General features: G+C 42.8%; 1 protein-coding gene across 1 annotated transcript in view; it reads right to left on the bottom strand.

The window, feature by feature from the left end:
* Nucleotides 1-25,196, bottom strand: part of RBM20 (RNA binding motif protein 20) — a 34,484-nt gene that overhangs the window by 3,691 nt on the left and 5,597 nt on the right. The window contains exons 6-13 of the mRNA XM_075061353.1: nt 20,272-20,415; nt 17,518-17,649; nt 15,035-15,114; nt 13,341-14,028; nt 9,526-9,624; nt 5,151-5,814; nt 3,837-3,956; nt 2,823-2,944 (exon numbers count right to left, since the gene is read on the bottom strand). Coding sequence (XP_074917454.1) covers nt 2,823-2,944; nt 3,837-3,956; nt 5,151-5,814; nt 9,526-9,624; nt 13,341-14,028; nt 15,035-15,114; nt 17,518-17,649; nt 20,272-20,415 — 2,049 coding nt within the window. The remainder of the gene's footprint in view (nt 1-2,822; nt 2,945-3,836; nt 3,957-5,150; nt 5,815-9,525; nt 9,625-13,340; nt 14,029-15,034; nt 15,115-17,517; nt 17,650-20,271; nt 20,416-25,196) is intronic.

The following is a 25,196-nucleotide window of genomic DNA, read 5'->3' on the forward strand; positions in this document are numbered from 1 at the left end:
TTGCATACTACAGATCGTCTAAGACCACCACGTGAAGCCATGGCAGAGCTCCGAGGCACATGTCAGACACTCACCACCAGAAAGTTCGCCGCCCCAACAAATGTTTAAGTGTACCTATGGCGACAGCCCTAAGAATGCTAATGGGTTGTTGCCGGCCCGCATGCATAAACTATCAGATAGACCAACCACATCCAAAATATTATCAGATAACTAGGCCTAATGAGTTACTTGGATCACTTTTTTTCTCTTCTTAAAAATAGGAACTATGTTAGCAAATTCTCCAGTCATACAGTACAACCCCTGAGTTTACACAGATTTATAAAAATTCTTGCTAATGGGCTTGCAATTTCACGTGCTAGTTCCTTTAATAACTTCTTCGCGACTGAGATATGATCTGGGCCCCCACCGATAATTATCCCATTAAGCTCGTTGAAGTTTGGCTTCTACTCAGATGGGTAATATGCTAAGTCTCCTATATTCCTCCAATTAACCATGTGTCATCCTACCCACCACAGCCATTTCCTTAGGTCTTCTTACTAGCCCCTCATTAACAGACTGCGCACCCCGGCAAAGTATTGTATTTAGAATCTATGGAAATCCATGCTCCTACAATGATCCCTTAACCCCTCCCCCCACCACAAATCCATCAGGCGCAGTTTAGTTCCCTAGCAGGTCCCACAACACTCTTTGTTTTTTCCTCTCTCTTATTTATATGGCTATAGAAAACTTTAACTATATGTTATTAACTCTCACTTTGCAAAGGTCCAACTCAACAAGGGCATTATGGCCTTCTAACTTAACCCACCCCTCAATCCTATTTTCCCTAGACCTTCAAAATACAGCATATCCATCTTCCAACTCCATCGTACCCCACCCCAATGGCCTGGCATTCATCTATGCACTTTCTTCTCATCAAATCTCATCCAAAACATAACCACTACATCAGAAGATGCTCTGCCCAAATTAAAAAAAGCAAAAAAAATCCATAAAACATCACAACACACTTTGGCTATCATATATAAACACCTTGCCAATATAATTTTACAACCCCATCCATAACTCTCTTCAAAGAGACACAAGCCAATCAACCCATGACATAAAGCAATCATAAAAATACCAACATTACTGTACGAACCACAAACCTAAAACTCTGACAAAAAGAAAATAAGAATTACAAGCCCTACCTAACTGCACCCGAAATAAACCGAAATCCAACAAGTTTCTTATTCAGAACCCAATCCACTTCCCTAACAATTTTCTGAATTTTTTAAAAGTTAGCCCTTTTGAAATCAAAAACCCTAGTCACAGATCTATTTTTGTTTATCCTTCCATTTAGTTTAAACTGAATTAGCTCATGATCGCTTGAACCAAGGTTCTCCCCTACAACCATTTCTTCTCTGAGGTCCTCACTACTCACCAAAACCAAATCTAAAATGCCATCCGCTCTTGTTGGTTCAGCAACTACTTGGTGAAGGAATCCATCAGCTATCGCATCCAGGAAAATCTGAGCCCTATTATTGTTACTAGCACTTGTCCTCCAGTCTATATCTGGGAAGTTAAAGTCTCTGATGATCACACAATTCCCATTAGTATTTACTTCATTAAAAACATTAAAGAGGTCTCTGTCCATATTGAATTCAGATCCTGGTGGTCTATAGCACACCCCAAGCATAGGCATCAACTTTCCCCAGCACCAGTGGGTGCTCGCGCCCTCCTAGCTCTGGCCTAACTCCACTCTTTCCCCACCCCTGCCCTGCCCTGCCCCCCAATTCCAACCCCTTCTCCAAAGTCTTGCACCATTTCTGCCCCCTCCCTGCCCCTATTGGACCCCTTCCCCCCCAAATCCCCACCCCATCCCCATCTCTTCCCCAAGTGTGCTGCATTCTCCCTCCTTCCCCCTCCCTCCCAGCCACGCAAAACAGCTGTTTTGCAGTCCAGGCACTGGGAGCTAGGGGGAAAAAGTGGGCACACGGCGTGCTCAGGGGAGGAGGTGGAGCGGAGGCAGAGGTGTGGGTTGGGTTTGGTTTATTTTTGGATATGCCAATGATCTTATGCAATATTGTCTAATGTGTGCTTTTATATTTGGAAAAATACCTAGAGCAATGGGTGGGGATTTAAAAGTAAATCTAAATAAATACACAGGACATGGCATTCTTCTTCATTGCCTTCTACAATTGTTATGTAGCATTGTGCTGCACTGTTGGACAGCTCCCACGTTCCACACGAGAGATGGCTGCGTTTCAGTGGCCTATGAAGCCATCCTCAGATCATTTATGTATTGTACACATAATGCTTTGAAATTCCTCAAGTTGAAACATACTATAGAGACTTAAATTGGCACAGAAATAAAATTATACAAATTCTAAAAGGGTAACAAATTTAGCTGCCATGAAATTAAGAAATCACTAGTGGTGGCAGGCTCTGTGCAATCTGTCCCAGAAAAAACTGCCTATGCACTTCAGTCCTCACCTGAAACACTGCTACTATTCCCTAATTTTGGGACTCTTAAGAGGAGAGACTCAACTGGGCCAAATTGTGTGCTAGTATTTTTGTGATGTGGCCTTCTCACCTCATTTCACTTGTGAGCCATGATTTGAGCACAGGGATCAGAGGTGACAGGCTAGTGTGCTGGCTGGCAGCACTGCACAAACCATTTGATTTCTATGCATTTGTCAGCTTAAAAGATTTTAAACTGTCCATTTCCATGCCACTGAATTCTGTGCATACCATGAAAGTCCGTTTTATAGCACCAGAGACTTTTACTCAGTCTGACCCATTCATTAGTAGAAGCAGGACTAAAACTAATTACACGTGTGCTTTACCTGAAGATTTTTGTAGTGAACAGTACTTCTGCAGTGGCTTGTCTTAGCTGTCTCTTCATTCGTGTAGAAAAGTCCACAAAGCTTGCAGTAAAACCCCGTTCTGGGCACCACAAATTCCACACCTACCAAACAATTTTGAATCACATTAACATGGTTTACTTTCAAAGAGAAAAATATAATTTAGCTCAATGATAAAGAAACAAAGGCTAATCCCAGATCTACTACTTTCAAGTTCACCTGAAAGGACATCAAATTCTGTAACACTGACGAATGACGGCGAAAAATTACAATTTAAAACATCATGTACTGCAAATACACATTGTATACATTCTCATAGGTATTATATGTATTTAGACATTATCTCAGATAATATATGCATGTATGTTTATTGAGAATACATGATGGTATATCACAAAGGGTTGAGATAGTCCCAGAATTTACTAAGGGCAAAAGTCACAACTGAGTTATATAGGCCTTTCCTAGCAAGTACCAATAATAGCCTTATATTAGATTACATCACACTGTATTCTTTATGTTCATGATCTATGGTTGTGTAGTGTGATCGATCCATTCGGGGCTAATCACTCTAATTTTTCGTGTCACATGCTTAGAAGCTCCTTACTCTACAGAGAACTCACATGAGAGATCTCTCTGCCCTCAAGATTTCCTTGGGACTGAGCAATGCTTCTACCAAAGCCCAGATAATTTCTTTATGAATGTGTCAGTCCCCCTATGTTTTAGACCTTGGAATTCAATAGCAGTTATTTCAGCCGTTCAGTGTCATTAATGAATGCATAGTCCATTTATCTGGAATAATAATCAATAATCTGGAATAAAAATCTCAGTTGTTTCAACATTTAACCATGTGTTACTTACTGTTTCTTTTGATTCTTCTTGCATTCGTTCTGAGAAACAAATACGATAAGTAGCCTTAAAGTGACACCTTGTTGTACATTCAAGGTATTGCAATGGACAGTGTCTCATGCGGAGAGAGACCTAAATGTTTAGACATACCTAGAGGAATGCTAAGTTCAGTGAAAACATCCTCTTGTTCCCAGGATGGTGAGGAATGGGGTCTTTTAGATTTCACCTCGGAGAATTCAGGAGATTTCATTTCCAGGTACCTAGGATTTACTTAACAAAGGAATCAATGCATTGAATGGTATATTTCCATCCAATCTGGTTGCTTAATACAGTACAGCTGCCAATAGCTAACCAATAAGAAACACCACACACACAGTAACTACATTTTTTTTACCTAGAGATACTTGCTTGTTCATTACTGCTCTTCCGTTTATATTTTAAACTTTTCCATTTTGGTAATTGCCCACTTTCATTAGAGAGAGTGTGCTAAAACTGGAGCTATACTTTATGCATTCCTCAGTATTACAGGATACTGACAAACACTTTTCTTCTGTATTTATGTTAAATCAGTGAAGGCAGCAGATTTAATGCAAGAAATATTGTGTTGATTTACTGGGAAGGATTAAGGCTGGTAAGAAAGATATCCTTCCTCCCTGTTCCAGACATGTGAATTGCTTATATATTGTATATAAAATACAGAGCCACTCAGGATCCCAAATCACTACAGCATTACAACAGAGATGCAAGATTAAGAATAAAGAGCTTGATTCTGATTCTGCAGTTCTTCCAGACACGGCTGTCCTTACTCAGATATTTTTCCTGGCAGCTAAAGTTTTTAATAGGCAGGTATGATTAATCTTACCCTCTGAAAATATTTTCTGGCTTTGTGTTACCATGTGCCTTGCAACATCAGGTTATATTAAAGGGGACATATAAGAAATAATGGTACTTGGTTAGTACCCATCCAAGTCCCCACATAAAGTCACGTGCTTGCATGAACAAGGACAGAGAACATCTACAAACTTATTTTCATCTTTTTGTATAGTGGGTAAGAAACACTCATCCTGAGTTTCTTATGTTGGTGGGAGCCACATAGATATAAAAGATCCCTCGGTTATGTGTTGACCTGCAGAAACTGTAGTTTTTTTCATTGATCATTCAAAGTACTTAGCAGGGGGCTGCAAGAGTTCAGCTCAACTCACATGAACCCAGATGTGACTGTTACAGTTGATTATTGCAAGCTGGTTATCGTTATTTCCTTTACACCATTTGACTAAAAGCCTTTAATGGATTAATGGATTAACAGGGGTCTCATGGTAGCAGGGCTTTTTTACTGAGCTGCTCCTAGGAAAATCTTGACACTATTAGCAACATTTATTCTTGTTAGCAGCAGATTAAAATCTAATGCATCTTGCACAGATAAAAGCTCTCCCCCAGCAGAAAAGAAAACACAGAAGTAGTTACCCCGGGTCTCTTGACACTCTTGGCTTCCACGCGTTGTTTCTTCACAGGAGTTTTTTACAAGCATTTCCATGACTTCTCTACTCTCTGTTTCTTGTGATCCCATCTGCTTGTAATGATCCATAAAAGTGCCAGAGAGCTGGTGAGTCTCTCCTTTCATTTGATCAGAAGGTATCTGTCCATCTTCCAGCTTTATGTGAATATCAGAGCTCTCCTCTATTTTTCCTTCCTTTTTGTGATAATTAGAATCCCTAAGAGCTCTGTCTTCTTGTGATTCATCTGGCTTCTGTTCAGTGTCCAGATTTAGGCTTGATGCTTCGGTAACTGCATCATCATCATCATCATCTTCTGGACAGCCACCGGCAGCAGCTCTGCTTTCCTTTGCTGATCTGAAGCTCATTTCTGGAGCTTCCTGGGCAGATTCGCCTTCACATCTGTTTATCTGGCTATGGTCATTTTCCAGTTCTAATGTGCTAGTTACATACTGATGCATTTCTGAGCATGCTTTGTCTTTTGGATCAACTGGAACAATTTCTTCAAGTTCGGTTATATCTGGCTCCATAATAAAGTCATCTTCTCCCACTTCATCCACTGTGACCAGTTCTTCCATGTTAGCTGGATACCAGGCCTCGCCTTCCATCTCACTTCCACTTTCCCAGTCTTGCTCCTGCAGCAAAGAGGGAAATGAGTTGGGAAAGATGTCATAGTTATACATCATCAATATTAGGGAATGGGCTTTGGCGTAGTGATCACAAGTGATGCTTTGGACTGGCCATCCCTCATGTCCTGGCCATCTCTCAAGTCCTGCCATGTCCACAATTCCACCATGTTTGATTTACTCTGTGTATGAGTAGGGGGGTGTATATGTAATCCACGTGCTAATAGGGAGATATTTCTTTAGAGAGAAGCGGGAGAGGAGTGAGTTGTATCTGGGTCATTCTTGCTAGGCAGATGCCCAATTAGCACTCCACACCCAGAAGTTTCTGGAATTGGATGTGGTAGCTGGACTCATAGACTCCACTGAGGATAAGTAATCAAGGCAGCTTCTTTACAAAAGCACCTGTGACCTGCTGGGAGAAGCTTAGCCATGGCAGCAGAAAGCAGGCTGGTTTCCCTTAACTCTGAAGCACTGTACAGCAGGTTAGCAGTATTGTTAACTTTCCAACACTGGAAGCCCTCGCCGTGTTAGAAAGAGGAAACTGGGAGAGGAAACTAATGTCTTTCATTTTAGTTACACACCTTGAGTATGATTTGATTTTAGCCAAACCGTTTTAGTTCAATTGTCTTTACCAGTGTGGTTCAGCAACTTTTTTCTTATTTAAATGGGATGATGGGGAAAGTCGTCCATATCTGGCTATTCTCCGTTTTGTATTTTTCTTGTAATAGGGTTATTGATTTATATACTTAATACCGACTGGCTGATTAATTAGCTGGCTAGTTGGGTGATTCCATAGTCCAGTAGAGGAGGAGAACATCTGCTTGGGTTCCAGTTGGAGATTTCTACAAGCAAGGGGAGGGATGATATTGCTACAGAGGTTTTGGCTTAGCAGACTATATGGAGTCGATGAACAAAGACTCTAACTGAGACAGGTAAACTCAGCCTAAGCTGTTGGAACTCTGAGTTACTTCTCACCGTGTGTTTGTGGGGACCGAGCTGTTTAGATCTAATTTGTTTCTTTTGTTTATATTTATGTATAATTGTGAAGCTAGCATATGTGGATTCTGAAGTAGCCTTATTAGATAGCAGAAATGAAGCTATTATTATTATTATTGTTTCTTGATTATTATCAGATTGTATGAAGTTGGTACTTAAGAATTAAGTTCATTCCCTTTGTTCTTTTTGGACTTGATTGTGGGGAATCCTTGCTGAAAGTCCTCCATGGCTGAACTCTGGCTCTGCATGTGCTTTTCTATAGGAGTTGTGTTTAACCACTAGGAGAATTCCCCCACTGTTACACATACACAGACCACTTTACAATATCCATATAAATGCTTCAAGCACTGCACTTCTTTGGGGATATTTTGTAACTCTCTGGGTTGCTGAAATCTCCTCATCTCACTCTTATGTTAATTACCACCATGTGAGCAGTGCCACAACTGTCCAAAAATCCACAACCTGTTGTACCTAATTCTTTGAATAAGTCTTTCTTCAGGCTCAGAGGAAATTCACTTACCTACCCCTCTGGGGACACAGGAGCCTTGCCAGCAGAGACTGCTGAGGGAATGTGCTGAATTTGTCCACTCCCCATCATCACCATGACCAACCTCTCCCCAACCAACACAGTCATTTTTTTTTTTGCTTGGCTGGACACTACCTCAAGCTGCTACAGAGAAAGGAAACTTGTGGCTATCTACTGCAGTCACTTCCTTCCACATGGACCTCTGCCAGAGACTCTGCTGGCAGAAGCTGGCTTAGACCTTGAAGGAAGTTAGCCTTTAGAGTTACACTAAACTTTTAATCTCTGGAATACTAGATAAATGCCAAATAAAACCGCAGGATGGTACTAATTATAAACTCAGTATCCAACAGTGGAGCTTCCTTCCAAAACATTAGCACTGGCTTTCAGAAGTGCCCATACAGTAACTCCTCACTTAACGTTGTAGTTATGTTCCTGAAAAATGCGACTTTTAGTGAAACAATGTTAAGTGAATCCAATTTCCCCATAAGAATTAATGTAAATGGGGGGGGGGTTAGTTCCAGGGCAGCTTCCCTTACTTTGCAAGCACCAGGGGCGGGAGGCTCAACCCTCAGCCCGCCCACTCCACCCCTTCCCCCAAGCTCCCACCCTTGACCCGCCTTTTCTCTCCCACCACCTCCTCCCCCTTTACTTCACATGCTGTGTCCTGGCTCTTCCCCCTCCCTCCCCTCTCTTCTAAATGCTGCAAGCCAGCTGATTGCCGCGTTTGGAGATGGGGGGGATGCATGCTGAGTCCTCGCTCCTCTCCTCTCCCTCCTGCCCAGGGCAATCAGCTGGCTTGCAGCGTTTAGGAGGCAGGAGGGAGGGGAGAGGAGCAAGGACTTGGTGCAGGTTCCTCCTCCCTCCCCCCCGCCTCCTGCCCGAGGCAATCAGCTGGCTTCTGGTGTTTGGGGAGGGAGGGGGAGCCTGTGCGCTTAGTTCTTGCTCCTCCCCCTTCCCTCCTGCCTCCAAAATGTCGCAAGCCAGCTGATTGCCGCAGGCAGGAGGCGGGAGGAGGAGGGAGAAGGCACTGATCTGTGGGGTCTGTCGGCCGGCGGGAGGCGCTGGGAGGGGGCATAGGAAGGCTGCCAGCTGTGGAGAAAGCAGGCAGCCAAACAATGTAAGAGTGGAGCACTGCACAACTTTAAATGAGTATGTTCCCTAACTGATCAGTAATGTAACAACGAAACAACGATAAGCGGGATGACTTTAAGTGAGGAAGCAGCAAAGAATCCTGTGGCACCTTATAGACTAACAGACATTTTGGAGCATGAGCTTTCGTGGGTGAATACCCACTTTGTTGCATGCATCCAACGAAGTGGGTATTCACCCACGAAAGCTCATGCTCCAAAACGTCTGCTAGTCTATAAGGTGCCACAGGATTCTTTGCTGCTTTTACAGATCCAGACTAACACGGCTACCCCTCTGATACTTTAAGTAAGGAGTTACTGTATTAATTACAATGCCGTTTACTTTTAATGCATAGCTGGAATAAGTTAGATTTCAACTCCCAGAATCATTTCATGTGCATAAGAGATTAAAAATCTGTGTTTCTCTCCTCTTTGGTCATTTCCTATGAAGCCTGGCAGTGTCCTAGGGTAGACAGACTGTTCTTGATCAGGAGATCAATTTTCTGCTGCACCAGATATCGATAGCTACCACATTCAACCATCAGCTCCTAACTGTAAAGGTATGAAGCTGGAGAATTTCGAAGAATATGTCTCTATGCTACTGCAACAGGAGGTTTGGAGTGAAATTATTTAATTAAAGAGAAATATTTAAAAAGAGGTTGTCTACAGTCCATCTAATGCCATCATTCTGGAAAGGCTTCATCTCCTGTCCCATCCTTTGCTGTAGCTCCAGAATGACTGCCTCTTCTATTTTTGGACACACTGTACGACTATGTAGTCTTTTTAGGCATATGTTCCTTCACATGCATAGCACTTGGCAGCAGCAATTAAAAATAATCTATATGGGCATACAGAAACCAAAAAAAGAGTATCTCAAAACCCTGTCAGGCAAAAGCTGTCCATAGAAGCAGCGTTCAATACTAGGTAAGTTAATTTAGACATCCCCTCTCAGAGTGTCTGAGAAATGGCATTCAATGGGAGTGTAATATTTCTGTCTGCAAAATTTGCTGACAAACTCACGTGTTGCTTTATTTTATAATAGAGACTAAACCCAGTTAACACACAGTTTACCTTCTCTTTTGTTGTGCTTTCCACAGAATCTGCTGAATCTTTTCCTTGTTTATTCACTGAAGGTGAGGTCTTCTCTGTAATATGCTCCTCTTTCCCAAGCTAAAACAAATACAATATGTATATCTGTAGTGACACTCAGCAGTAATCCTAAGCAGAGAGATTTCCATTATGGTTCCATTCTGAGTTTTTGTAAGCAAAGGCATTCAGCATGGTCCATTCCTTATTCATCAAATCTGTATAACTGAATTGTACTCTGGGGAAACACCCAGAGACTGGAGATTTCTATCTAGCAATGCTGGACAGAAAATTAAAAAAAGAAAATAAATTTTGAGAAAAAAATGGAAATGATTGGAAATTCATGAATTTCCAATCTTCCTTCTTCAGTGTTCCAACCAACCCTGGTTTATAATGATTGAATGCAGTGTAAGCAGGGGGCCCAAACCCACTGATTTGTTATTGTAGGACTGCTCAGGAATGCAGTTCCTTGCACAGGTTATATTTTGGAAAAACAAACCACAACATTATATGGTGTTTAAAAAAAAAAGTAGGTGGACTGGAAGTTTGGGTCTTTTAAGCTTGAGGGCGTCCCTTTAACCTTATGAGTGACCTTAATCAAAGATTCTCAGAAGGTCTATCGCTAACACTGTCAGTTTAAGATGACTATGTACGTGTGTGCAATTACTGCAGCTTCTCTCCAAGGAAGCACAAAGTGACCACAAAAGGACAATCAAGCCACATCATCTTGGTTGTCATCAGGGACTGAACCCAGGAGTTAAAAGCAGGAGCCTCTGCAGCTTCTGCAAAAGGATTAAGATCCACACCCGGCAGCTGCAGTGGACTCATATCCTCAATGGACCAGGACAGAGGAATGTCCTAACATAGAGGAAAGACAGCTTTGATATGGGTCCTCCCACTCTACTTCTCTGAGACTCCAACTGCATGAGCTTCTGTCGTTAGCAGTCCCTGCAGACTGCCACCAGAGGAGCGCCACAGAGCCAGGCAGGAGGGTGCCTGGCTCCATAGGGTTACACCTTAGAGAGAGCCCTGCTCCGAGGTATCATTCAGCCATGCTGAAATACACAGGGAAAGAAAAAGGCGACACAAATCTGGTGCAGATAAACAGATCAATTGGATATGGCAGAGCCACCGCCTGCTTGCTACAGAGACTGCTGAGCTACAACCCGGAAACCTGGAAACAGCCGCCATTTTTTCCCTGCATAAGGAAGGAAAGCAAGATCAAATGAGGCTTGCCTGAGCTGGCTACAGATTTTGAAGTTCAGCGGGATCAACTCAAGTCATTGCACCTGGGGAACCAGAAATAGGATATCCAGCAGCTTCTGCAAGTAAACACTCCCCAGCAAGAGATCTGACCAACTACCCATTTTCAAGACTATTGTTAGTTAAATACATGTAAAGCCTTGTTTCCATTCTGTGCAGCATCACAATTACACACCTGTGCTGCAATGTTATCAACCACTGTACGCCATCTGGCCATCATACTTAGTGTCAAAGTAACAAAGAGTTAAGATTGGAACTTTTCAGAAGAGCTCAAATAAATTATGTGCCCAAGTCCCACTGGTGTCCCAGTAGTCTCCTTTTAGTCAATGATTTTTGGGGAAGAAAGCCACAAGGTACTGGAGTGAATAACAGAGCTCTCCATAATGGTATTTCTGTTGATGTGGCAAGTTACAAAATGTCCGAGTGGCTTTTTCTCCCTGCTTGGTGTTAATAATTTGAGTTCAAAACTGGCTCGGGGTATGTTGCACCCCTAAAAGTGCAACTGCTCCCCAAGAAAGCATAGAGATACTACACATGACAGGTCCCGAGGTGCATGAATAAGGAAAACAAACTTTTGCTCTCCAAGTTTCCTACTGAGTTCTTGAGCTGCTGTATAAAATGATTGTTCTGTGGAGGGCTGGTGCCGACAGAAAGGTAGCCCATCCCCGTTGAAATACACCTTGGACAGGTTTACCTTTCACTTCTATTAAACGCGATGATCTGGATTTTCTTGTCTGAAGCAACACAAAGTGACCTTAAGTGAGCCAGAGATAGCCACTGAAGAATTCCCTCTATGCAGGGGAACACTCTGCTGGCAGAAATCTGGTGGTGACAGCCCTGTTGCCTCCTATGCCAGCAGAACAAATTCTGTAAGGACCTTATGCCAGTGGCATATGTAGGGCCCTACCAATTTCATGGTGGTTAAAACATGTCATGGAGCATGAAATAAGTTTTCCCCATGAAATCTGATCTCCCCAAAATCAACTGGGCTGGGGAGGGACAGGACTTGTTCTTCCCCTGCACAACTGTTGGGGGGGAGATCAGACCCACCTCCACAGGTGGAGCAGAAGTGAGTGTGGTAAACCCTCACTTCTGCACTGCAGCAGCCCCAGAGCTGGGCTCTGGACTGCCACCCCTCATGGCTCTTGCCGGGGCTTGCGGCACCCAGGCTTGGGGCTGCCACTTCCCGCGGCTCCTGCTGTGGCTCAGGGTATCCTAGTTCCAGGGCTTCCACCCTCCCCCTGTGGCTCCTACCTGGGCTTGGAGTGCCCTAGTGCTGGGGTATTCGCCCGCTACCACTCCTGCAGGGGCTGGGTTTAGTGGCTGTGGCTCCTGCCCAGGTTTAGGGACCTGGGCTGGGGGCTGCCACTCTCCATAGCTCCAGCCCCCACAGTTCCTGCCCAGCTAGGGGCTCCCCCAGCCCCGTGGCTCCAGCTGGAGTTCAGGATGTCCGGGGCTCAGGGCTGCTGCCCTCGGAGCTCCTGCAATGGCTGAGGCACCCATTTTTCAAATTTTCTGGGGCCCCTGGGCACGGGCCCCATGGGTCCATACATTAATCCACCACTGTCCCTGACTAGCAGCTCGGAGCTCCCAGCTGGGGCACTTCCAGAAGCACTGGAGAGATCAGACCCACTTCCAGGAACCCCCTCCAGCTGCAGGAAACTCCGCAGCTGCTGTCTTCAGAGATGGGCTCTGAAGGCAGCACAGAAGGCAGTATGGCAATCCTGCAGCCCCTTTTCAACAGCTTTGGGACACCCCCTCCTCCGGCCCCGACAATCACCCGTTGGATCAAGACCCCCATGGTTACAACACCTGAAATTTCAGATGTAAATATCTGAAATTGTGAAATTGACCAATTTTAAGACCCTGTGGCCATGAAATTGACCAAAGTTAACCGAATTTGGTAGGGCCCTAGGCATAGGTTAGGGCAGCCCAGAGTATGGGCTGTGAATTTAGGAGGTGCTACCGGGTCCATGAAGCTTTTCCTCTCCATTCCATCCAAGCAGAGAATCAAGCCCAGAGAGACTGTAACTTTACCTACCAGCGAAATTTGCTAAGGAATTTAAAACTATGAAGTAACGTGCAAACTGATTCACTGCTTCTGCCTAGAGAGGATAATGAGTCCCTGCCCGGCCATTACATGGAGCGAGAAATTAGTAATATTCATTGTCACAGTCAAGAGCAGGGAATTACAAATACAAGTTACCAATTGTTGTGCCTACAACACCAAGAAAACTGAGTCATGAGAGTCAAAGGTCATTCCCATGCTGACTGCACCACAAATCACAGGTGTCTGTATAGAAAGTGAGTTTCTAGCTAGCTGTAAGGGGAGCAAAACAAAACACTTTGCATGCATCCCTTTTACCTGCAAACATCACTGCAGTTTCATTGCAAACAAACAGACAAAGGACAAGTTTGGACTCGCTTCACAGCAATCACAGTAGTTATGAGCCCATTAGAAAAGCCATTATTCCAGCATTACAGCTTTTCACTTTTACATAGTGTCCCCTCCTCTAACCAAAGAAGCTCCCTATTACCTCATCCTCAGGTGCGTTGCCTTCCTTCACGTCACTGCTTTCAGCCACAGCAGCAGCATCAACTGGGTCTTTATCAGCTTTTTTGATTTTATATTTATCACTTTGCTTTTGCCTGCTGCCTTCAGATTCCTTGTTGGGCCTTTGTTCGGAAGTTTCCTCCTTATCTAGGTCCTCGCAGTGAGAGTGTTTGTGTTCTCTTAACCTGGCCTCATCTTTTCTTTTAGACTTCACGGGAGCATCCTGCAGCTGCTTTTGGTATCTATCAGATTTTGACTTAGCTGCTTTTCTGTAATAGTCATCTTCCCTGCTCTTATATCCAGGTACAGCATGAAGGGCATTGGGTGAACCACACCTTAAGTACTTTTCTCTGTGCCCTCTGGCTCCTTCGATCCGTCCATCTACGTCTAGCTTATCCAGCTGCCGTATATAATATTTTCTCTCGTGAACCCATGTGTCAGTCCTGTCCCTTTTCTCCTCCCCGTTCTCTCTCCAGAGTGCTGCATCTCTTTCTTCCTCTCTTCGGGAGTAAGGGGACTGATCCCATGACTCTCTTCCATTTCCCCAGTCTGTCCTGCTGGCACCCAACGGACTGCGAGGTGAGCTGCAGGAAGTAAAGCTCGGGGTGCGGGACCTTGGTGACAGAGAGCGACTTATGGGGCTGCGAGACCGGGGCCTCTCAGTCCCATACCTGCAGCAGAAGGAAAGCACACAATTAATCATCTCTGTCTGGAGGAGATCTAGAGAATCTTTAACCTGTTTGGATCCAGCCATACTGAATACTGGGTTTGTACACTGAGGCCAAAACAAACCAACCTGAAAAATTGCACCCACAGATTTTCAACATGTACCCATTTGCACATGCATCTATTTGCACATGCATTGCTCCATTGCATGTGCTGGAGCCGGTTAGGACTGTACTAACGCTCACAGCAATTTCAAAAACTCCACACAGAATCTGTCATAAGAGAACATACTTGTTCTTCCTTAAAAGTGTCACAAGGTGTCAGTTTCTAAAGCCTATGACATGATTAATACAAGCCATTTATGCATCCATGACATCACTAAGGTGATAAGAAATGGCACATCTACCCTGAGTTTTCATGTTTTAAAAGTTGTTCCACTTTGTGACTATCCCTCCTACAGAACTACTCATAGTGCAAGGCCCATAAATGCACACAACAGAAAAGAGACATATGGAAAGTATGCAAAATAAATACAAATAATTTTTTATTTAATGTGTCTCCTTCCTCTGGGACTTCCAGTGCATTTAACCTGTCTGTCTTTAGATAAGAGAATGCATATGGACAATGCTCAGAATAATAAGTAATTAATAATAAAAACATTATTTTCTTTCATAACAATCATTCCATTTCTCATTGTGTTTCATTACCCAGGTTCTATGATTTACCACAGTATCCATTTGTAATTTTTTCCAAGCAGTAGAAATGAAATATAAGAGACTTCCAAAACATAAGAGAGAGAGAGAATTAAAAAAGAAAAGTAAATAGACATGCAGTGATTATCCTGTTTGCCAGTCAGCAGAGTTTTCAAACCCCCATTTCCAAACCATCCAGCGACTCTCTAAATCAACAAGGATAATGGCACAGTATTCAGAATGTACAGAATTTGCTTTCTATATTGCTCTGAATCAAGTCATTAAAAACAAAGTATGCCCAGCTGACACCATGAGTTACCTGTCGGCGTCACGGTACATATCTCTTTCCTTTTGAGAATGGATGTCCTGGATGATTGCTGCCACATTTTTACCTGGTTTCTAAGCAAAACAAAAGATACCTGTTTAGAATCCAATATGACTCTAAGCTATTTTATGTGCAACATCATCTATGAAGTGACATTCCATGTAGCATTTCATGACACTACACTGCTATCTCGATATAACGCCACCCGATATAACACGAATTTGGATATAACGCAGTAAAGCAGTGCTCCAGGGGAGCAGGGCTGCGCACGCCGGTGGATCAAAGCAAGTTCAGTATAACACAGTTTCACCTATAATGCAGTAAGATTTTTTTGGCTCTCAAGGACAGCGTTATATCGACGTAGAGGTGTATCTGTGAAAAATGTTCTGATACAATGCGTTTCCTACAGTCTTCTCTAAAGTCGGTAGAACAGTGACTGACGCATTAAAATTGTACTGATAGAAGACAGTGATCTGTTACACTACCCCAGGCGTCGGCAACCTTTCAGAAGTGGTGTGCCAGGTCTTCATTTATTCACTCTAATTTAAGGTTTTGCGTGCCAGTCATACATTTGAATGTTTTTAGAAGGTCTCTTTCTATAAGTCTATAATATATAACTAAACTACTGTTGTATGTAAAGTAAATAAGGTTTTGAAAAAGTTTAAGAAGCTTCATTTAAAATTAAATTAAAATGCAGAGTCCTCCAGACCGGTAGCCAGGACCTGGGCAGTGTGAGTGCCACTGAAAATCAGCTTGCATGCCGCCTTCAGCACACGTGCCATAGGTTGCCTACCCCTGCACTACAGTATTGTATCTTTATATTTGTTGGCTTATATGATATGACCTGAACGCTAGACAGTCTCTTTTTTCTGGGCATTCACTATAGAATATTTGCTAGGAATCTCCATGTAACATTAGGCAAATAAGGCCTCTAGCCTAAAACATGGATTAAATAGACGTGTCATTCATGTTGCTGCCTCCCTAGGAATAGATTGATATGGTATTTAATTTCACTGCTTAGCCCATTCAGGAGCATGGTCACACAACAACACGTGTAGCCATGGGAGCTTCAAATAAAAAATGCAAGGAAAGCTTGTAAGTGAAATTTCAACCGGTGAAATTTTTTCAAGACCATTTATAAAACATGGATTACAGCAGGTCAAAGTGGGCATACCTCTTTAAACACTAACAACAACAATAGCTGAACAATATAGTCATATGGGCACTGGAAGCAGTTCATAGCAGTATTAGCCACTCTTTCCTGGATTAAAAAAAAAATTACTTTTGCTACCTCTGAGGGAAAGACTCAGGAACTTCTGAGCCATAAGGCTGCATGCAACTGGAACTGCAAGAAAATTTTTAGAGTTTTCTGAGTAGTTCACATTCAACATCTATCTACCTTGGATGCTTACCAGGCCTCCATTACCAAAGTATCTGCGCACCTCACAAATTTTGATGTATAGATCCCCACAACACCATGTGAGGTAGGGAGGAACTATTCTTCCCATTTTAGAGATGGGGAACTGACGCACACAGAGACTGGAGCATCTTTGGTAGAGCAGGGAATGGAACCCAGGTCATCTGAGTTCCAGGTTTGTGCCCTAACTACTGACTATCATTCTTCCCTAGTCTACCCTCAAACCAATGCTACAGCATACACACAACTCAGCCTGTACACAGTGAAATGAAACCACATGCTATGTGGCTCAGACAGTGGGTAATGAGCTATGGAGCTTTTCACCTCTACATCACTAGTTCCTTCCCAGGTTAGTCATCATGAAAGTAATTATTCCCTTAGTGTTGGTGGCATATGTGAAATGCATTAGGTTTTCTCAGTCCAGTTCTTAGAGCACAGGAAACAGTACAATGACACTCTCAGTAGAGAGGCCAAAGGCTGAATGATGATTTGGCATTCTGATTCCCCATGACAGATTCTGCATTTCAGTTAGATCATCCGCAGAGAGAGAAAACAAGCCATTGATAAAAGTGTTTAAGGTAGCACTGCCACCATAGTTATACATGGAAATTGTAGCGTGGCTCCAGGGTACAATTAGTGAAGCCATATTTAGTAAATCATATCTGAAGAATGACAGAAAGAACAGTAGCCTCTTATTTCTGCCACCACACGGAGTCTGCAATGTTTCATGCGTAGCTGGATATTAGGCTTTTGTTAGACTGAGCAATACCAATGTCTGGCCATAAGAAGACAGCTGGGGAAGGAGTTTAGAATTAATGGTGTGACAATTAGATTAAGTAGAATCTCTGCAAATAACTCAATTACAAGAAGAAAGCCAAACAGTCAAGTAAACATGGCTTGTTAGCATATGTTGGTTAACTTATTTGCTATCATTTCATTTTTTAAATTCTTACTATGGTAAGTAAAAATCAGTGATTAGCAGAGGATTTTAGATGGGTTTCAGAGGGTGTGCCAATAACTCCAGAGTTATAGTACAATCCGGAACATGTTTATAGTTTACCTTCAGCTGAAGCTCCTTGTATCTTTTAGACATTCTAATGAGTAACTTGTCATCATTTATCATAGCAGGTTTCTCTTGGTAGTACTGCACCATTGCCTGTGCAGCCTCAGTGTAAGCCATTTCGAGAAAGGCCTATCACAAAAAAGAAGCAGCTGGTGGATGCTAGACAATATGCAATGAAAGAGAAAAATGTGGCACACCAACTTTAGTTCATAATATTTTTAAGTAATAGTGATAGTAAATTGTAAATGCATGACTACATGCATCTGACAAAGTGGATATTCACTCTTTGCTGCTTTTACAGATCCAGACTAACATAGCTACCCCTCTGATCTTAGAGCCATGTAGTTTTTCAGCTTTGGAACTGAAACTGTAATCGTGAGTATTTTGATCAGTCTCCATTTATTTAAAAGAAAATGGATTGCCAATTATAAAAGATGAGACCCTACTTAAAAACAGAGATGAAGAAACCACTAAGCAAAAAAATAAAAATGACTAACTAAATCTTTCTTGGCATGCGTAAAAGTTAATTCACTTTCTTCCCTTTTTTTCGTCACCTTCCAACTTCATGGTTAGTTGGTGAAAGGAAGCAGAAGAACTGAAATATTGTGAGAGGTGCTGCTCTTGAGATTTCCAACTGAGTTTTGCAGACTCAGTAAGGATCCAGACTTTGGTAGTCAAGACAAATCAAACGTCAAAAAGTTAGCAGATGTGTCTGTCACCATCAAAAGCCAGAAAGAATTAAAAATCAGAGTGATGTTAACAAGCAGGTATATAACAATTTAAATAAAAATATATTTATTAAGTGGCCAGTGTAAACTCATGAATGTAAATTTACTGCATTTTAAAGCATGGCTATGATGAGAAGACTATAAAATCATACATATCCCACTTAAGTGATTTACTTCCATATGATTTTGATCAGTTTACAATTTAAATACAACATAAGATTTTGCTGACAGCCAGAATTATGAGCTCAACCTGTGATCTAAAAATCCAGGCTGTGCTTTGCTTTCTGCATCACCAAAAATGAAGATTCTGTAACCAGCACTTAGCTAAAGTGGATGATGAATGACGCAGAATAGAACACAACTCATTCTTTCTGTGGCTAAATCAGCTCTGCAGTGATGAGTAGAAAAAATAAATAGCACGATGAAAATACAGAGGGGGCTACTAAGGGTAATCGAACAAGTCAAAATTATTCCAATTTCTAAAATGATAAAGAATCATTCTTGCAAAAATGTTTCACTTATTAATACAAAGTTTTCACCTGTTTTTGTCAGTTAATAGGCAATCAGAGACGCCATGAGTTACAGACACATTTGTAACCCTGATCTGTAACCCTAACTTTAAAAAACACCTCTTTGTACCTGAATAGCAGATGTAAGCAGAGTCAGGATGAGCTCTACCCTGACATCTGGTGGTGAATTGTGGCGAGTTGTAGAAAAGAACTTCAGGGGCTGATCTTGTTTGCATAGGCACACCCACCCCGACCATTTGAGCCTACAGCAGTTCAAATGGTCACTTTGGCTACTGTGGGATCCCCAGTTTCTCTGTTATTGAGGCAGGAAGAATAAAGTGTTGTTACCCTGTGAGTCAAGGCCAGTGGAATTGTTTTATGATAGAGGGACTTGCCATCAACTAAGTAGCACTTGCTAGACAAGGGACATGGGTTCCAAAACCCAGTGAATTGAGAGAGGCCTGAGACAGGTATTTGTACCTGGTGGTGTGGTTCCCCCTTTGAGGGCCTGGAACACCAACTGCACCACCTCCTCTCTCCACTGTTGAATATCAGAGCTAATTTTGATTCCATTAAGAGTCTAGTTACAGGCTGCTGAGCTGAATTCACTTTGGGCCAATGGTGCACCAGCACTGGGGCTCCCCTACTACAAGCTGAAATCACTGAGTGCTGGGTTAACTAGTGAGGGGGCTGAAGATACATTGCTAAGCAGCTGACAGAGCAGAGCAGTTTGTGGGATGGTTGAAGTGGTTCATGGGATGGCTGGTAGAGTGGAGTGAAGTGGACTGGAGTGGAGCAGAGCAGTTTGCGGGGCGGCTGGAGCGGCTCACAGGACTGCTGGTGGAGTGGAGTGGAGCAGAGCAGTTCATGGGATGGCTGGAGTGGCTCGTAGTGAAGACGGCAGCAAAACCCCACGGAGAGGCAGGGCAGTCGGCCTTGGAGCATGTAAGGTGCCCTTTAACACCCCCCCCCCCCGATTTCCACCCAGGCTCGGGGATAAAAACTCTGCTGATAAACTTTTGAACTCTGGGGCTGCACTGACCATGGACAGAGACTTTTAGGGTGTTGGGACTTTGGGTGATTTTTGGGTTGCTGGACTCAAGAACCAAAGTGAAAGGAGGGCTGAATTTGCTGGAGTGGGTCTTTGGTCATGGTTTGGTCTATGAACCCTAGTTGTGGTGTTTTCCAAATTTAATGCTGATGTCATTTACCTTGTACTATTAAAATTTTTCTGCTACACCGAGACTCTGTGCTAGTGAGAGGGGAAGTATTGCCTCTTTGAGGCACCCAGGGGTGTGTGTAAGATTTTCCCAGGACACTGGGTGGGGGCTCGAGCTGGTTTTGTGGTACGTTGTTGGGAGGGGACCCCTATGTACTGAATCCGGCCCTTGCTCCTATCAACTTGGCCTGGCAGAAGGGTTACACATACTTTGCATATTCAAGCTTCTGTTACGAAGAAATTGCCTTACACAAAGATTAATACATCTCAATCAATGGCACAAAAGGCAAAATACCTGATTAGTAGATTTCATGAGGATATAATTAGTGACTTTCCCAAAGGGAAGTCCAAGATTAATGACATCATTCTCTGTGCAGCTTCCTTCAGGGAGATTGCAGATGTGTACTACTCGGCCCACAGCGGATTTGCTGTGTGGAAACTAAGAGGAATAAACATAGTTGTATAGAAGGCTTGATAATACAGCACTATATTGGTTTTTGCACAAATGAGATTTTCTAATCAGCACTAAAAAAATTAAAACCAAACTTCCTTCCTTTTAAATGTTCTCAAGCTTATAGTTCTATATCAGACCCAAGACAACTCAGGACATTATACAGTGACAGTAATAAGTTCAGGTGAGGGGACTACAAATGAGTATTGGATAACCATGGGCTGCATTGAAATCCTTCTGTCTCTAACTTAGACTGAATCATGCAGGAAATAAAGTGAGCCCTGTTTAACTTTTAGGGCAGTCACATGTATTTCATTTTGCAGAACCTACAACCTCCCCCTTCCACCATGACAATGAAACATACTGCGGAGTTTCCACTTCGGGGCCCCTTCTGAACACTGACACAGACACCGAACAGAGTTCCCTAATTGGGTTGGCACAGATTTGAAGCTGGCAGAGTGGTAATCACGTCGAGATAGCGGAAATCTATTCTGAAATGCTGAGGCAGTTTCCAAAGCAGTCTCCTGTCGTCCTTATGTGGAAAAGAGCCTTTACACTCCCTGTTCAAAGAGGCATTAAGCTATGTTGAGAGATGTACGTACTGTAACCCAACTAATGCTACTCGGAAGACTTCTCACTCAGGACATAATTGGGGATGGACTCTGGAGGACTTATGGTCTTTGCTATGCGGTGAGGGCAGATTTTCCCCAGAGAAGTAACTCTGTCTTCAGTTAGAATGTGCAGTTCAAAGAAAGGTGTAAATCAATTGAGCTAATACAATCAAGTTCACTGGAGCCACCACAGATGTTTGGCTTGTCACCTGAGTTCATAATTTAGAAAGTTAATGTTGCCTAATTTGCACCTCTGACCCATTACCTTGACTCCATGCATTAACATATTATCATTTGTTTGTTTTTGTTTTCCATTGCAGTGAAATATAAGAGACACTGTACAGTGCACAATTTATTATCTAGTTGTATCTTAGGTTGCTTAGACACTGGCAAATGAGTGTTATTGCGATTCTATATCTTACTACTAGTGCTGGTCAAATAATATTCATTGAATTATTGAACACAGTGTAGCCTTTCCTCCAGAATGGAGAGCTCCTTTAATCTGTTCGTTGTCACTCATTGCTTGGTCGTTAGAACAGAAAAGAAAATCAAGATGTTTTACAAATGCACTAGCTTTGCAATACCTGGCTTTTCTAGGCAGATCCTTTTGCATTATGAAAGCTGAACAACTGCCAAGTTCAAAAAGCCAAATATTTTCTCCAGCAAACAGAGAGCTAAAGGCCTGATCCTGCAAGGTACTAAGCACTCTCAACTCCCGCCGAAGGGTAGAGGAGCTGAGGATGCTTGGCATATTGTAGACACATGCCCAAGGGACCAAAACTGCTATGAGAAGTATTCATTTTTTTAAATCTAAATATACTTCCTCTTAAATTTTCAGTGATAATCCAATGTTGTTTAACCTAATATGGATGTCAAGTGCCTGTATCCTAGTTTTTTCAAAAGCTTGAGGTCTTATGTATTATTTATATGAGACATATTGATAAAAAAGACTCACATCATATCAATCAGCCAGAAATTTTTCTTGGAATCTTAGACAAGTTAAATGTATGATGTATTGCCTTCTAGTTTGCTAGTACATGTATTGCATTAGTGCCTAAAGGCCCTAATCTGCACCCATTCTGCTAGGTGCTCTATGCACACAAGTACACGTATATAGTACGAAACAGTCCCTGCCTCAAAGAGCTTACCATCTTCTATCAACAAGGTCCAATTCAAGATCAGCAATTCTGATTTACCAGAGAATTTTCGGGACAGCCCAAGTCTCATTCCTGACTGAGGGCATATCTGCACTGCAACCATGGGGTCTGCTTGCTTGAGCAGACATACCCAAACTAGCTTTAATCCAGCTAGCTCTGGTGACAGACTAGTGAAGCCACAGTGGGCTTCAGCATGAACTGTAGAAGCTCACACGGGACTCTGGGTAATTACTCAGCTGGCTAGTCCATGCTGCCAGGGCTTTAGTGCTCTAGGACCTGAACTAGGCAGATTAAGGCTAGCTTAGGTATGTCTACTTGAGCTGAAATCACACTCCATGGTGGCAGTCTAGACATTCCTTGAGTGACAGGATTTCCCTTTGAAACTGACATTGGAACTGAGCAGAAGCTTGCACTTTGGTGGCAGGACAGAGCTGGGGCTGTGTTGCTGTGCTATTTTGGTTTCATGAGCCACTCTCTCCCCCTTGATAATTGTTTTGTTTTGTTAAAAGCTGATGAACAGGTTGTCACTGCCAACATTTCAGGATAATATGATGCTGTATATTCCTTTTAGCAGGCACAGTCACTATAGAGATATATTAAAATAGCCCTGTGTGTGATGCTTTTGGAAAGATGCAACTTGAAACCAAGCAAAACTCAGAAAGGTTTGAGTCTTGTCACGAATGCAGACTGTGTTAATTGAAAAGTTATGAAGGTTCATGAACTCGTCGAGCAAACCTGGGCAGATGGATAGCTTTGTATGCTCCACTCCTGTGAACTCTGTAATTGTGTGCAGTTGCGACTAGAAATGGGCCCACCTGAGCTTTGATGTAGCTCAGAACCCAAACTCAGATCTGTATCTAAATTCCATAACTAGGTAAAACACTTTCTACCAATTCAAGCATTCAGGCAACAATCACTATTTTAAAACTTCAATAGTCAACATTCATATAAACAAAGATATTGTGAAATTCTTTTTTTATTATAGCTGTTAGCAGATGGTATACAGAGAATGTACAGGGCTTGATGGATTTCCCTCTCCTACTAGTTTGAGGATAAAGTCAGCCAATGAGGATGAAAAATACCTGTTCTGTCACGCATGCCAAATCCATACCCTACAATTTAAAGAAACAGTTGTGCACTGTTGATTAGGTATGGTTTTCAGCAGCATTTTCAATCAACTTTCTTTACAATCCATTTCTACATGTAATTAACCTATAGATCTGGTCAAATACCATGAAAAATTTGTTGAATAAATTATTTGAGGCATACCTGTGAAATATATCAAACAGCACTAGCCAAATGCAATTTCACCAACCTTAAACACTTTTCTCGTATATTTATTACATCTCTTTTCATTTCTTAGCTTCACTACATACTTTCTCCATCTTTCCCATAATTGATCATGAGGACTCTCTCCCTTAATTTTTTCAGCACCGCTTTCCTCTCTCCGACAGCTGTTCAGAAACAGAAATTTCATCCCCCTCTGGATGAGGAATTGAGCCAGCCAGAGGACTTGGGTAAGACCAGACATTTACAACAGTTTTCTACCACTCTTGGAACCCGCAGAGGGCCAGAGTTAGCAGACCCTGAATGTGTTAACCTAGGGGTGGAGTGTCTATACTCATTTGTAACCCCAGATTAGGGACTGTTGATCTCTGAGTCCCAACCTGGGGCTCCAGCATCTACACTGCATTATGTAGGACCGAGTCCAACCAGACTTCCTTGCGCCCTCCAAAAAGGTGGCTGCTTTAGACTTTTGTTTGTGGTGCAGGGTGGGTAAATCTGATTGTCTACTGAACTTGACTGTTCAGAGGACAAAGAAAGTCAGCCTGTGGAATTGTGGAATACTTCTGGCAGACTCTCAGAGCAGGAGTCCAGTGGGGCTGCATCTACGCTGAAAAACAATAGGGTTTGAACCCTGGTCTTGACTTGACTCAGGCTGGGACCTTCAACCCCCATTGGGTCCTCGGCCTCTGTGTCCAAGCTCTGGGTTAGCGCAATTGGTATGTAGGTGGCAAGGGGTGGCATAGGCTTGCACCTGAGTTTGAACCCTGGGCTTACACTGCAGTGCAAATGTATCCCCCAGCTCAAATAATGCAAAAGGGAAAAACTCTCTGAGACGTGTATCTGGCTCAAGTCAACATGATAGCTCAAATGAATGGCTTGGAAGAAGGAGAGAAAGGGGGCTTACAAGCAGCCAACTTGGGTTAACCACCTCTGATGGTGCTGCAGAATTTACGCCCTGAAAAGAGATGGAGTTATCCAGACCTAATACAAGCCTTTGAGATGTGCTTTGGAGCTAGCCATTAATTTAAGCTGGCCATGGCACAGCTACAGAGCTAGAAGGAGAGGGAAAGAAACAACCCTATCTGAACTGGCAGAGAACCTGTATTCCTGGCCTTCCAGGATAGACTGGCAATGAACCAATCTACAGCTGCTCAGCTGGACCTGCAGGTCAAGATCAGCAAAAGGAGGCCAAAGACACACCGAGGGGCTGTGGAAATTGCTACAGAACTTGAATTTTTTTCAGGCAGCAGTTCACCAGAAGACGAAGCAGCTGCGAGTGAGGAAGATGGAAGCTGATCACCATGAGCCCTGTAAATTACAGCTCTGTGTCTGATATGTATGATGAAAGAAACGATTCAAACCTGGCTCATAACCGTATGGAACGACTGCAACAAATGATAAATTTGGTTTGTAAATGAGGGAGATGGGCAATAATGCAAAAATGAATGGAAACTGGGACAAAACTGGATGGTTATCAATGTAAGGTGGGCCAAGACAGCTTATTGCAAATAATGAAAGCCTCTCTCCCAGCTCAGAAAACACGGGGACACCAAGCTGAAGAGGCAGAGCTTGGAGGTACAAGGATCAGCCCCCCCAGTTTTTGTTTATATTTGGGCAAACAACAATAATGGGAGTTTGGCTATTGAGTGTGTAATAGGATCTGTGATGTGTGTAGGGATAACTGACATGGACTAGATGATCACAGTGGGACCTT

The sequence above is a fragment of the Chelonoidis abingdonii genome, unplaced genomic scaffold (genome assembly GCF_003597395.2).
Source record: "Chelonoidis abingdonii isolate Lonesome George unplaced genomic scaffold, CheloAbing_2.0 scaffold0027, whole genome shotgun sequence".
Taxonomy (NCBI): domain Eukaryota; kingdom Metazoa; phylum Chordata; order Testudines; family Testudinidae; genus Chelonoidis; species Chelonoidis abingdonii.